The sequence below is a fragment of the Xyrauchen texanus genome, chromosome 43 (genome assembly GCF_025860055.1).
Source record: "Xyrauchen texanus isolate HMW12.3.18 chromosome 43, RBS_HiC_50CHRs, whole genome shotgun sequence".
Lineage (NCBI taxonomy): Eukaryota > Metazoa > Chordata > Actinopteri > Cypriniformes > Catostomidae > Xyrauchen > Xyrauchen texanus.
The window spans coordinates 15,593,768-15,607,707 of NC_068318.1; the positions used below are offsets into that span (position 1 = coordinate 15,593,768).

At 43.0% G+C, this 13,940-nt stretch overlaps 1 protein-coding gene across 4 annotated transcripts in view; it reads left to right on the forward strand.

Annotated features, from left to right (window-relative positions):
- LOC127635869 (Kv channel-interacting protein 1-like) overlaps positions 1-13,643 on the forward strand; it is a 51,096-nt gene extending 37,453 nt beyond the window's left edge. For all 4 annotated transcript variants that reach the window (XM_052116129.1, XM_052116130.1, XM_052116131.1 and 1 more), the window contains exons 2-8: positions 4,554-4,678; positions 11,048-11,117; positions 11,503-11,573; positions 11,668-11,775; positions 12,268-12,372; positions 12,467-12,529; positions 12,757-13,643. In XM_052116129.1, coding sequence (XP_051972089.1) covers positions 4,554-4,678; positions 11,048-11,117; positions 11,503-11,573; positions 11,668-11,775; positions 12,268-12,372; positions 12,467-12,529; positions 12,757-12,804 — 590 coding nt within the window. In that variant the 3' untranslated portion in view covers positions 12,805-13,643. The remainder of the gene's footprint in view (positions 1-4,553; positions 4,679-11,047; positions 11,118-11,502; positions 11,574-11,667; positions 11,776-12,267; positions 12,373-12,466; positions 12,530-12,756) is intronic.
- The last annotated feature ends 297 nt before the right edge of the window (positions 13,644-13,940 follow it).

Sequence of the window (13,940 nt, forward strand, 5' to 3'; positions counted from 1 at the left end):
TAAAATCAGATGATATTGAACTTGTCAGATTATTGTACCTAAATCTAAACACCAGAGCAAAAAGTGGGGAAAAAAAGACACTCTCTAGCCTTTTATCAAGCTTTGAAACTTTGCTTTGTTAAAAACAATCTGGAATCATGAAACTCAACGCAGGTGTTTCGAGACGCGTTTATAAAATTCAAGTTATTTTTAACTTTACTCAGTGAACCCATGATGGCATTTTATTGCCAAGTTAAATAAAAACAATTATGATTTTGATAATAAAGTTGTAACATTTTGCGAATAAAGTACAAATTATGAGAATAAAGTTGTAGCATTATGAGTAAGTGAAATAAATCGACAAATCGCGATAGCCCTATCTCACTATGGTATTGACCATTATTTTCAGAACTGGAGAGAGGTCCGTTCATTCATATAATATATTTCATTTTTCTGTTTGTCTATTTAAGTGATTTAGGACATTGATTACTGTATATTAGTTATGATTTATTTTATTTATTTATTTTTTAGTTTTGGAGTTATTTGAGTAATCTATTATTTGATACTATCTTTATTTTGTGTTTGGTAGAGACCAAGTTAGGTGTGGTGAAAGAACATTTCAGTTCAGTTGAACTAAGGTTAGCCTTTACAGTCATGGGCAGCTGACTCACATTTTGATTTTGTGTTTTAGTTATTTTTCTTTGGTTGCCACTTTGTTAACCAGAGGTATATTTATTGTTTGGACATTGGAGGCCTGGTTTATTTTTTCCAGTGTGACATTTTTTTTTCTTATAGCCTCCAGTTATGAATAGACTTATTTATTTTTTTATACATTTTCCCATGACTGCCCTTGGATGTTATTATTTTATTAAAGAGGCCCTATTATGCCTTTTGTGATTTTACCTTTCCTTTAGTGTGCTAGCTGTTTGTGCATATAAAAGTTCTGCAAAGTTACAAAGCACAAAGTCCATGCAAAAGGGAGTTATTCTCTCCTACAGACAACATTGCTCATGAACTACAAGAAATGGCTGGATTGTAGTCCAGCCATTTGTTCCATAAAGTATCTACGTCACTATGTAAGACATTTGCTTAATGCCCCCCTAAGGGCTACTTTGTCCCGCCCTGAAACAAAGGTAGTTATAGCCGAGGCCAGGATGAGTTGGGTTAGTGTTGGCTTTTTTCTTCACTTTGAAAGCAAAACCTCTTTGTTTGGACTTCCAAAAGCAGACAAATGATAGTATCAGTGGTTAAAATGTATTTTTAGCACTATTCCTCAACCACAACCAATGCTGGATTTTCAAGACGATTACTCCTGAAAGATGGTGCAGTTCCCACTTTGTTGGGACAATCTGGGGCTTCAGGATCACAACCTGTAAATATGCTTGATTATTTGTGGATTTATCTGCTACCAAGAGTTCAAATGCAGAGTTTTGTGTTGAAGCTACGTTGTACAACCTGTGCACAGCTGTAGGTCTCTGCTAACCTGCTAACTAATGTTATTGTATTGAAATAGTTTTGCTAATCAGCTGCAGGCCCACATTTACCTACAACTGTGTAGAATTATGCAGATTATTTGTCGTTCTTGCTATCATGAATAGCAATCAAGTGTGGAGAAGGAGTTATTTTTAAAAACAATAGTTTTTACATCTGCAATCCACGGTAATGCTTGGCTAACTGAACTTGCTCTCTAATACACCTGGTAATGTCCAACCGGGAGTGAGTCTCTGTTTTCTGTTCCGATCTCGGGTGAAAAAAGTTCGGCTACACCCATTCCAGCAAAAGATGACTAAAGAATGAGAACAGTGTTACTTGGTTACTAATGTTGGATAAGTGTTATTAAGCATTTATAACATGTTGGCAAGTATTGTATATAATCACTGATTGATAATTTACATTTGAATATATAATTGTTATAATTTATTATGTATAATAATTTTTTGGCAAGTACTGCATGGCAGTCACTCATTTTATTGTTGTTATAACCGTATATCAATGATTTATAATGCATTAACTCATAGCTAATGAACCCCTTTATAAACCCTTAACAACAAGAATATTAAGTTTTACTAAGATTCACACCAAGAACAAACCAAATATTCATTAGGTTAAAATGAAAACCAAATTTACTCCCATACATTAGGTGGCACTTTTTGATAAACACTAATACAGGACTGCTGGGGAAATGTATTATGCTCAACAACAACAACAAAAAAAAAGATTTTGCCTGTTTTTAAGATTTTCCCATTTCTATTTTATAAAACAAATTCATCAAAGAGAATTGTGTAATTTTTAACCAAGTTTAATTAATGAAAAAAATTTTTTAAGAATACTCAATTCAATTTGATGGAATTTATTATGAAATTGAAATGCATAAGTCTTAAAATATTTTTTTTAATGTACAGTATATTATTTATTAATTGCAGATTTGAGTTCAGTTATTGCATTCACATCTCATTGGTCATTCAGTTTTCAGTTTCAGACAAAGAAAAATAAACTGCCTTTCTGTAAAAAAACAACTGTCAGCATATAATTTTCATCCCCGATGTAATTAGGTACACAGGAAATGATTGTTTAATTGGCCTTTACTCTGTATGTTTCTCTCTGACTCTCTCCTCTGAGAATCTTCATACAATCATATCTTTCTCGGGTTTGTTTCCATAGTTTTTCTCGCACCACTCTTTTCCATTCTCACTGTCAAATCAGTTTGTAGGTGTTAAAAAAGGGAAGGTGATTATTCTGAGTGACGAAGAATTTAGAGGGTTGCTTGTGGTTTTCTTGTATAAGCAGAAACTTCACATCTGTTTATTGTCATGAGATGTATCTATTACATTCATTTATCACAGTTATCAGATGGACTGGACAATATCTGGCAAAGTTGTGTTATAATTCACCTCAGATTCATGTGTTTATATTTTCCATTATGATTTTAGCTTGTCAAGCAGATTAAAGTAGTTTCTCCATGGATTCAGAAATTGTTTGAAGATGTCAGAGATCTTTTATCAAGTGAGATTAAAACTGAAGCAAACAGGATTTTAAAAATTAAAATGAAGAGGCTGGAGGATCTGAAAATAGCTTGCGGCAAGATAAAGACTTAACATCTTAGCATTTGGTAGGTTTATGATTTTTTTCAAGAACGCACCGGCTCTGGAGTTTTCACAAGAAAAACAAAACCTTGAGTGGATTATTTTAACGGTTTCTTATCCAGTCTTTATCTCACCATCTATAGCCAGCATTGAAGAAAAGCATTTCCATGATTAACATTAAGATATATACAGTTATGATATATACAGCAGCATCTGTGAAGACAAATTAGAGTGAAATATCTCCCGCTGATTGAACATCCAAAGAACAGAAAGAAGTGAAAGAAACCAGCTGGAAAGACCAGCATTTCTAGATAACAGCATATGTTGTATTTTTCATGCTGGTTTCTCCACCAGGATTCTTAACTAGCCTTACCAGCAACACTTATCTTGTCAACCAGCTTCACCAGAAAGATCCGCAACCTGGTCTCACAGAATCACACACTTTACCCACATTTTTGCTAATTATATTTTTCCTACAATTGAGGTGCCATAAATGACTTTAATTCACTTTCACACAAATCATGAGTAAAAGTGCACATTATCTTTTAATAAACACTTTTTGCTTAAACTGTTCATGGCCTTAAAGATACACTTTGTCAGCTTAAGAAGCATATTCGGTGTACAATTGTGCATGTAAACACACTTATTGTTCAGTCTAGACCGTTTTCCTCTTAATAGTTTATCACAGGTGTGTGTGTGTGTGTGTGTGTGTGTGTGTGTGTGTGTGTGTGTGTGTGTGTGTGTGTGTGTGTGTGTGTGTGTGTGTGCATTTGAAAGCCAGAGACAGGATTTATAAGGGGTTGGGGGCATACTGTATATAAGGGGATGCAATGGCTCTCCAGAGTTCTGTGAAAGATGAAGGTCTCCCCCTTAGCTATCCATGCCAATTTTCATTCATTCTGCAGATTTCCCCATCACCTCATCTGCCTCTTCACCCGCAAGCCAATCACTTCTCCAGAGCTGACACAGCAGCAGCAGTAGTAGGGCCTGCAGGGGTCTGTGTGTGCTAGTCTGTATGAATCTGTGAGTGTGTATGAGTATCTTGAGACACATGAGTCATCTGAGTTTCTTTTCTACCAAAATGAAAGTCTTTGATGTGCAGGTGTAGGTTATGGATTTGGTTCCAGCAGAGTTTTGTCTCTATTTTTAAAAGAGAAACAGCGACTCTGTCCATTCCTAATCACCACTGCCATGTCTCCCATAATCTCACCAAACTGTATTGAGGAAAAACCATGTTTACATGTTTGCTTCAAATCAAGACTTCCGAGGACAGAGTTCATTCGGCCCATCTTTTGAGTTTCAAAACAACAGTTCATCCCATTGGAAGCAAAAAAATTATAATATTTATTATTATTTCTCAAATTTAGAAGGAACATCCAAGTTGACACTAATAAAGCACTACATAAAGTCTCATCTGCAAAGAAAGTACCCTGAGATTCGCAGCAATAAACGTTTATCAGAATAAAACTGACTCTGTTTTTCTCTCTCTAGATAAAATAGATGATGAACTAGAGATGACGATGGTCTGCCACCGGCCGGAGGGTCTCGAGCAGCTCGAAGCACAGACAAACTTCACCAAGCAAGAGCTACAAGTCCTTTACAGAGGCTTCAAAAATGTACGCTCCCATTTATACCTGCCCAGTATTCCCCATTCATCCATCCCATCTCTCCCATAGCCTCACACTCACTTTCTTCAAATGTCTTTTGACACGTTTTGGAATCTTTTAAGATGATGATGTTGTGTTTATTAAATTTATGCCTATGCCTCAATATCCTCTCTTATGAATCATAGTCTCTCATCTGCATATACAGTCCCTGTGGTTCTGTTTGTTGTGTCTCATCTGTCTTTAAAACTCTGTAAACTCTTATTTTTTTCTTTCTGCATTATCCAGCATGTCACTAATCACTACGTACAGGCCTGCAGCAATAGTCAGCTAGTCATATTTCACAATACAAGCATTCATGCAATATATTAGACGCACACACAAACAGTCATTCTCAGCAACACACCCACACAGCAGCTCATATTTGTTTCTTCAAAAAGCCATTCCAAAACCTCTGTGCACTGAATAGTATTCTAAGGCAGCGATTGTTAACCATTTTTGGGTACTGTGCTCAAAAGGAAGGTTTTACCCGACAGTGGCGTGCAGAGCAGTATAAGCTTGTTGATATCATTATTGCCTTATATTGCAAGCTCTTTCCATATTTAATCATGGATGTGAATTATTGATATCTGTAATTCAGTTTTCAGTTGTCAAAATGCTTCATATCTGCAATAGAATTACTACTAGTGAAATGCAAATTATTGTAAAGTAATGAGGTTTTTATTACTAAAACGTTAATTCTTAATGTCAAAAAATGACATCATTATATGCAGAAATACCCATTCTTGATATAAAAAATTTAATTTCAATTAGAAAAAGCTGTATTTTTCATATCTGTAACTGCATTATCCCAAAAGGAATTTCACAATGATCTGTCATTCGCTCCTGTTCAAAAGACAGTTACAGATATCCATTATTCATTTCTTTAATTTCTTACAAGAGGAAATTCCTAACACATATATCACCAATGAACTTCTTACACGTGAAAACGTATTATATTTTTTTATATCAATAATTGCACTATTACTAGTACAAATTAAGGAATAGTATCATTGCTTAAATCAACAATTGAATTACAGCAGGTAAAAATGCTTTCTTTTTTTTTCTTTCTTTTTTTATGGTTTTCAATGTAGTGGCAATGTTATTTCATATATCTTTTTTGATTGTAGCTAGTAAGAAAGCCTTTTAAGATATAATTACTATTCAATTTATTGATATTTGGAATACATTTCCTGCTATCTAAAATAGCAAATCTAACATTGTAACCCGCACAAGATGAGACAGTCACAATGTCGAATTCAAACAGCTTTATTAGAGAACAAAGCGTGCAAAGTACACAAAAAGGGCAAATCCTGTGAAGAGTAGTCAAAGGGAGCGTGAGGTCGAAGCCGGGGAATCAGTAGATGAGAATGACGAGACTAGTGGGAGCAAAAGACAGGGGAACAAGGGGAGCTGGCAAGCTAAGAGGAAGACAAGAGGAGTTCAAAACTAGATGAGACTAGCGGGGGGCAAGGACACGGGAAACTAAATACAATAACCAACAAGCGGGAGACGAATGTGCTGTGATATTTATAGAGACGAGTGCAGGTGTAAACAATGACAGGTGATAGGGACGAGTGCAGGTGTATACAATGAACAGGAGTGCAGATGACGCGAGTGCAGGTGTACATAATGTTCTGGCGATAGAAGTGGGCATGTGAGCCCGAGGGGGGGAGATAGTGTACGAGCATGTGAGCTCGTAGGAGTAAAACGAGCGTGCAAGCTCGCGCAAGCAAAACGAGCGTAGAAGCTCGAGGGGGCGGAGCGAGGGAGCGGGAAGCGAGCGAGTACGCTCGCAGAGTGCGTGTGTGTGCTCGGTGAAGCCGAGCGTGCGTGTGAGCTGGACGAAGGGGAGCGCGTGTGCGTGCTCGAGGAAGCGGGGATGGGGCAGAGGAGCGGGGTTCGTGACAGTACTCCCCCCTCTATAACGGATGGCTCCTGACGGCCGCGCTCGGTTGTGAGGAGCGCGACCTCTGGGAAGTGGTGCTGGACGATCCCAACAAACAAAAAACCTTGAACAGACAACCCACAAAACACAAAAACAAAATTGAGGACAGTCCAAGGGGCACAGAGGGAAATGAGACAGTCCATGGGGTCAATGGGCAGTTTCAAGGCAAGGTCAGGGGGAACATAGCGGACAGGCGGGTGGTCGGGAGATCTAGGGGGCATCCAAAGGGCAGAGACTGGGTCAGGGGGTCTGGAAGGTGACTGGAGGACAGGGACTGGGTCCGGGGGTCTGGAAGGTGACCACCGGACAGGAATAGGGTTCGGAGGCCAGGGAAGAGGCCACAGGACAGGAAGGGGGTCAGAAAGTCCGGGCTGAGCCGTGAAAGGCGGTGCCGTCAGAGGCGGCACTGTAGGCGGCTCTGGAGGTGGGGTTCTGGAAGGCTCTGGAGGTGGAGCCGAAGGAGGCTTTAGGGGGGAAGGCCTGGAAGGCTCAGGAGGTGGAGCCAATGACAGTGATGCCGTGGGCGGCTCTAGAGGCGGAGGCCTGGAAGGCTCTGGAGGTGGAGCCGAAGGAGGCTTTAGGGGCGAAGGCCTGGAAGGCTCTGGAGGTGGAGCCGAAGGAGGCTTTAGGAGGGAAGGCCTGGAAGGCTCAGGAGGTGGAGCCAATGGAGGTGGCGCCGTGGGAGGTCCCCGAGGCGACGACCTGGCAGGCTCTGTATTCTCGGGGAGTAGAGCCGTAGGAGGCTCGAGAGGCGGAGCCATAGAAAGCTCTGGAGTCTTTGGGAGCAGAGCCGTGAGGGGCTCGGGAGGTGGAGCCGTGGGAGGCTCTGGAGGGGAGCCGTGGGAGGCTCGGGAGGCGGAGGCCGTAGGAGGCTCGGGAGGCGGAGCCCTAGGAAGCTCTGGAGTCTCTGGGAGTAGAGCCGTGAGAGGCTCGGGGAAAAAGGTCGTGGAAGACTCGAGAGGCTCTAGGGGTGGGGCCCTGGAAGGCTCGAGAGGCTCGAGGGGGGAGCCATGAAAGACTCGAGAGACGAAGCCCCGAGAGGCCGGAGGGGAGGAGGAGCCCTGAGAGACTCAAGGGGAAGAAGAGCCCTGAAAGACTCGAGAGGAGAAGCCCTGAGAGGCTTGGAAGGAGGTGGAGCCCTGAAAGACTCGAGAGGAGAAGCCCTGAGAGGCTTGAGGGGAGGAGGAGCCCTGAAAGACTCGAGAGGAGAAGCCCTGAGAGGCTTGGAAGGAGGTGGAGCCCTGAAAGACTCGAGAGGAGAAGCCCTGAGAGGCTGTAGGGGAGGAGGAGCCCTGAGAGACTCAAGAGGGGAAGCCCTGAGAGGCTTGAGAGGGGGAGGAGCCCTGAGAGACTTGAGAGGCGAAGCCGTGAGAGGCTTGAGGGGTGGAGCCATGAAAGACTCGAGGGATGGAGCCCTGAGAGGCTCAAGGGGAGGAGGAGCCCTGAAAGACTCGAGAGGGGAAGCCCTGAGAGGCTTGAGAGGGGGAGGAGCCCTGAGAGACTCGAGAGGCGAAGCCGTGAGAGGCTTGAGGGGTGGAGCCATGAAAGACTCGAGGGACGGAGCCCTGAGAGGCTCGAGGGGAGGAGGAGCCCTGAAAGACTCGAGAGGGGAAGCCCTGAGAGGCTTGAGGGGGGGAGGAGCCCTGAGAGACTCGAGAGGCGAAGCCGTGAGAGGCTTGAGGGGTGGAGCCCTGAAAGACTCGAGAGGAGAAGCCCTGAGAGGCTTGGGAGGGGGAGCCCTGAAAGACTCGAGAGGAGAAGCCCTGAGAGGCTCGAGAGGAGGAGCCCTGGGAGGCTTAGGAGGAGGAGCCTTGGGAGGCTCGTGAGGCGGAGCCCTGGGAGGCTCGAGAGGAGGAGCCCTGGGAGGCTTGGGAGGAGGAGCCTTGAAAGACTCGTGAGGAGAAGCCCTGAGAGGCTTGAGAGGCAGAGCTCTGAGAGGCTCGAGGGGTAGAGCTCTGGGAGGCTCGAGAGACTTGAAAGGCAGAACCCTGGGGGGCTTGGGAGGTAGAGCTCTGGGAGGCTCAAGAGGAGGAGCCTTAGGAGGCTCGTGAGGCGGAGCCCGCGAGGGCTCTGAGGGGTGAGCAGAGGCTGGCAGAGCCGTGGAAGACTCTGAGGGGTGAGCAGAGGCTGGCAGAGCCGTGGAAGACTCTGAGGGCGGAGCAGAACCCGGCAGAGCCGTGGAAGACTCTGAGGGCGGAGCAGAACCCGGCAGAGCCGTGGAAGACTCTGAGGGCGGAGCAGAACCCGGCAGAGCCGTGGAAGACTCTGAGGGCGGAGCAGAACCCGGCAGAGCCGTGGAAGACTCTGAGGGCGGAGCAGAGGTCGGTAGAGCTGTGGAAGACTCTGAGGGAACCTCTGCGGTCTTGAGCACAAGACGAGACTGGGGAGAAGGGGCCCTCTTCCTTCTCTTACGTCTTCGGCCAACAGGGGACGTGGCCATGGGGACGGTCGAGGCTACAGGCGCTGGCTCTGGGGCGGTCGAGGCTACAGGTGCTGGCTCGCTGACCGTGGCAGACATGGGCGCTGGCTCGCCGGCCGTGGCGGGCGTAGGCGCTGGCTCGTTGGCCGTGGCGGGCGTGGGCGCTGGCTCATTGGCCGTGGCGGGCGTGGGCGCTGGCTCGTTGGCCGTGGCGGGCGTGGGCGCTGGCTTGTTGGCCGTGGCGGGCGTGGGCGTTGACTCGCTGGCCGTGACAGGCTTCGGGACGGGGGCCGTGACAGGCTTCGGGACGGGGGCCGTGACAGGCTTCGGGACGGGGGCCGTGGTAGGCTTCGAGACGGGGGCCGTGGTGTGGAGCGCTGGTTCAGTGTCTGCCTCCCCCACAGTAAACGAGGAACCAGCGTACAGTAGGGCGAGGTCAATAAACTGAGCCAGGTTGAGAGAGCAGCGACCACCAGGCATGAATGATGAGGCTGGCTCATTCAGTCCATATTGAAAAATGTCTTTTAGAGCCACCTCATCAAAATTCACCTGGTTAGCCAGGGCACAAAAGTCAACCACATACTCCCCTGACGCAAAGTTCTACAACCGCTGCCCTGAATAAACAACCCTTGGCATTGCCCGAAGAGCCATCAAACCTCTCAGGGGGTTGAAGGCTTACGGCGCTCGGGGATGTGTTGGGAGCATAACCGGGCTCAGGGACAGACACAGGCGGAACAGGGTGAAACAAATCAAAAATCGCACGTACCTGCTGTCCCTGGGCCATGAGCGCTCGGTCATGCCTCCAAACCGTAGCTCCTCGCGCTGAATGTGACGTGTACCTCCGCTCTAGTGAGCTGCGCGAATCCTCAGCGCGGGACATTTGTGACTGTCTTCGGTAAGGTTGGTTATTCTGTAACCCGCACAAGATGAGACAGTCACAATGTCGAATTCAAACAGCTTTATTAGAGAACAAAGCGTGCAAAGTACACAAAAAGGGCAAATCCAGTGAAGAGTAGTCAAAGGGAGCGTGAGGTCGAAGCCGGGGAATCAGTAGATGAGAATGACAAGACTAGTGGGAGCAAAAGACAGGGGAACAAGGGGAGCTGGCAAGCTAAGAGGAAGACAAGAGGAGTTCAAAACTAGACGAGACTAGCGGGGGGGCAAGGACACGGGAAACTAAATACAATAACCAACAAGCGGGAGACGAATGTGCTGTGATATTTATAGAGACGAGTGCAGGTGTAAACAATGACAGGTGATAGGGACGAGTGCAGGTGTATACAATGAACAGGAGTGCAGATGACGCGAGTGCAGGTGTACATAATATTCTGGCGATAGAAGTGGGCATGTGAGCCCGAGGGGGGGAGATAGTGTACGAGCATGTGAGCTCATAGGAGTAAAACGAGCGTGCAAGCTCGAGCGAGAAAAACGAGCGTAGAAGCTCGAGGGGGCGGAGCGAGGGAGCGGGAAGCGAGCGAGTATGCTCGCGGAGTGCGTGTGTGTGCTCGGTGAAGCGGGGATGGGGCAGAGGAGCGGGGTTCGAATAAATTTAAGGATATCAAAATTTGCATTTTTACTAGCTGTAATTTATTTTTTGGTCAGGAATGGACATTTTTTACAATGTAATTGTTTAAATGTAACAATGTACAAGTTGAATTGCCATTTTAGGTTAGCATTAAAAAAAAAGTGATAATTTATTGTGAAATTAATGTGAACTATTCCTTTAACATGCTATCCATATTCTGTATTTTTATTGAAAAATATAATGTCATAATATAATCAAATAAATCTTATGTGTTTAACATTCTATGTATATTTTAGCACATTATATTAATCAAATGTTTTATGTATTGTTTAAAATTATTCTGTGGACCCCCCTGTAATTAAGTTAAGGGCCCACAGATCCTCAGTTAAGAAACACAACTCTACGCACATACATGAATCAGTCTCAGATCAAGTCTCATTTTCCCCCCAGGAGTGTCCAAGTGGAGTGGTGGATGAAGAGACCTTCAAACACATTTATGCACAGTTTTTTCCACATGGCGGTATGTTACTTTCATTTAACCTCAAGGAATCCTTGTGTATGACATGCTTCACTGAGCACATATCCATTGTTGGGTGTAATCTGATAACAAATAAATTACTGTAATCTAATTACTTTTTTAGTAAAAAAACAATTGTGTAACAAATGACATTTTATTTCTAGAAATCTAGTAGATTACAGTTACTGACTTTCAGATTACTTGGTTAAAAATTTCTAGTATTATATATGTAGAGTTTAAAACATGAATTATGTTCATATCTTAGCATTTCTGTGAAAGCTGAAGGGCGAGTGTGTATTGGAATTTGTATTGGATTCCCCTTACCCAACATTTTATGAAAGATACAAAGTGTCTTATGTTGTTGTTGTCACTGCTCTACTTCTTCCAGATGCTAGCACATATGCACATTACCTCTTCAATGCATTTGATACCAGAAATGATGGATCAATAAAGTTTGAGGTATGAAAGTATAGCTTATGTGCATTCATGGCACAGTATGAGAATACATATGTGTATAACCTTGCACACAGGATTAACTTTCTTGCTCTCTCAGGACTTTGTGATGGGATTATCTACCCTATTGAGGGGGACGGTCAGAGATAAACTTGAGTGGACATTTTATCTATATGACATTAACAAAGATGGATTTATCAACAAGGAGGTGTGTGTGGCACATTTGCTGGTTCAAAAGCTACAATTACTATCATAACTTAAATCAATAACAGATTGATCTCATGAAAATTATGTAAATGTGTCAACATTTTTCAAAATTATGTGGTTAATGACACATGTGGCGGCAGTTTCAATGGAAAATGTCCTCTGTGTGTTGGTAAAAGCTTATCGAGTTTTAAATCAACAAAACCTACCTCTCTACCCTAAATCTTAAATGGATATGTAATGCAAATGTTACAATATATCGTCTTACAAGTCATGGCCAGAGTAAATAATTTTTTCATAACATAACATTCTGGGAGGAATCGGGTGAAAAGTATGTATTTATGTAAGTGATAATCTGCCATTTTATTTGTGATTACCCTGAAATTGTTGTTCAGTTCACCAGGAAACTGCTGCGATGTGTACAAGGAGCCACGTAAAAGTAATTTAGCAAAAATGTATGTATAATAACTTAATTCTGTATTCATGTACCTCACAGGAAATGACAGAGATAGTGAGAGCCATCTATGACATGATGGGGAAGTACACTTATCCGGCTTTAAAAGGAGATGTACCAAAGCAACATGTGGATGCTTTCTTTGAGGTCAGACATTATTAGATGAAATTAGCAATTCTCTATGTATGATATGCAAAGTAAATTGTCAGAACAACCTAAATGAATTTTCACCTTCACATAGAAAATGGACAAAAACAAAGATGGAGTTGTAACATTAGAGGAGTTCGTCCTTGCCTGTCAGGAAGTAAGTTTACATTGCATAGTAGCATGTTCAGATTTAAAAATATATATATATTTTATTATAGCCTATATTAGCACTTTGTGTAAACATCCACATAAACTGTGACATGCATGTTATGTGATCCAGTTGCATTGAAAAGATTATACTGTCTCAGTGTGGTCAAACTAAAGAACTGCATGTCTGCAACTATGCTCATTCAAAGTGTCTCTTTTTTGCCACTTTTTTCTCAGGATGAAAATATGATGAAATCCATGCAGCTCTTTGAAAATGTGATGTAAAGAAGATGAAACAGAAGAAGAAAAGAAAGAACCAGAGAGTGGGAAAAGAGAGCAAAAAGGAGTTTATGTTAAAATGTACATTTGCCAGATTTCACTGAATTGAGTTTTGGAGGGACATGGTGGTCAGTAGATGGATGCACGAGAGTCAGTAGGCTTTCTTTTTCTATCTCTATTCAAACCATGTAACATGTTTAATATTGTCACTTGTAAACCTTTCAGACCTTCAAGCTGATCCAGAACACTGCATATGTTTGAAAGTGCATTGTCTGATGTGTGACCATTGGGGTGGCCATGATCAGCACACTCCCCCCTGCCTGTGAAAGAGAACGCTATTCTCAGGCTTTTTTGGTTTGCTTGACACTAGAGCTCAGGACCCAATACATTTGTATTGGAACTGCATCCAGGAGGTATACAGCCTCCTTTGCTTGCTTTCTTGCCTAAAGAGCTGGCATGATAAAAAAAATGTAAAAAAAAAAAACTGCATATATGTTCCCAATGAGTTGCTTGAAGATAACATTGGCCTTCAGATAACTAACCTGATGTTATTAATCTGCATATACATTTAATGATTCATTTATTTATGACATGGACTTGTGGGATCCTTAATTGGAGGCTGATTTTGTGTCTTGTGTTGTCAGTGATAATAATGTTGTTTGTAGGTATTTGCTATCTCCAGTCTGCCTACTTATGTCTGTCTCAGTACCAGCCAAACCATTGCCCAATAGATTTTAGCAAATATGCTGGCTCTAAGGTTAGAGGTGTGTGTGTGTGTGTGTGTGTGTGTGTGTGTGTGTGTGTGTGTGTGTGCGTGTCTATGTATGTGAGGATTGAGAAGAGACAGCAGAATCACTATATATATATATATATATATATATATATATATATATATATATATATATATAAACCCAATAAATGACAATCTGTACCCCAATACAAGTACATACATCCAAGGAACAAAGGAAAATCCAGATGAATTACATACAGTATATATACACTGGGGGCCAAACATTTGGAATAATGTAAAAAATATTTTGTGGTTTTGGAAGGAAATTGGTACTTTAATTCACCAAAGTGGCATTCAACTGATCACAAAGTATAGTCAGGACATTACTGATGTAAAAAACAGCACCATTAAT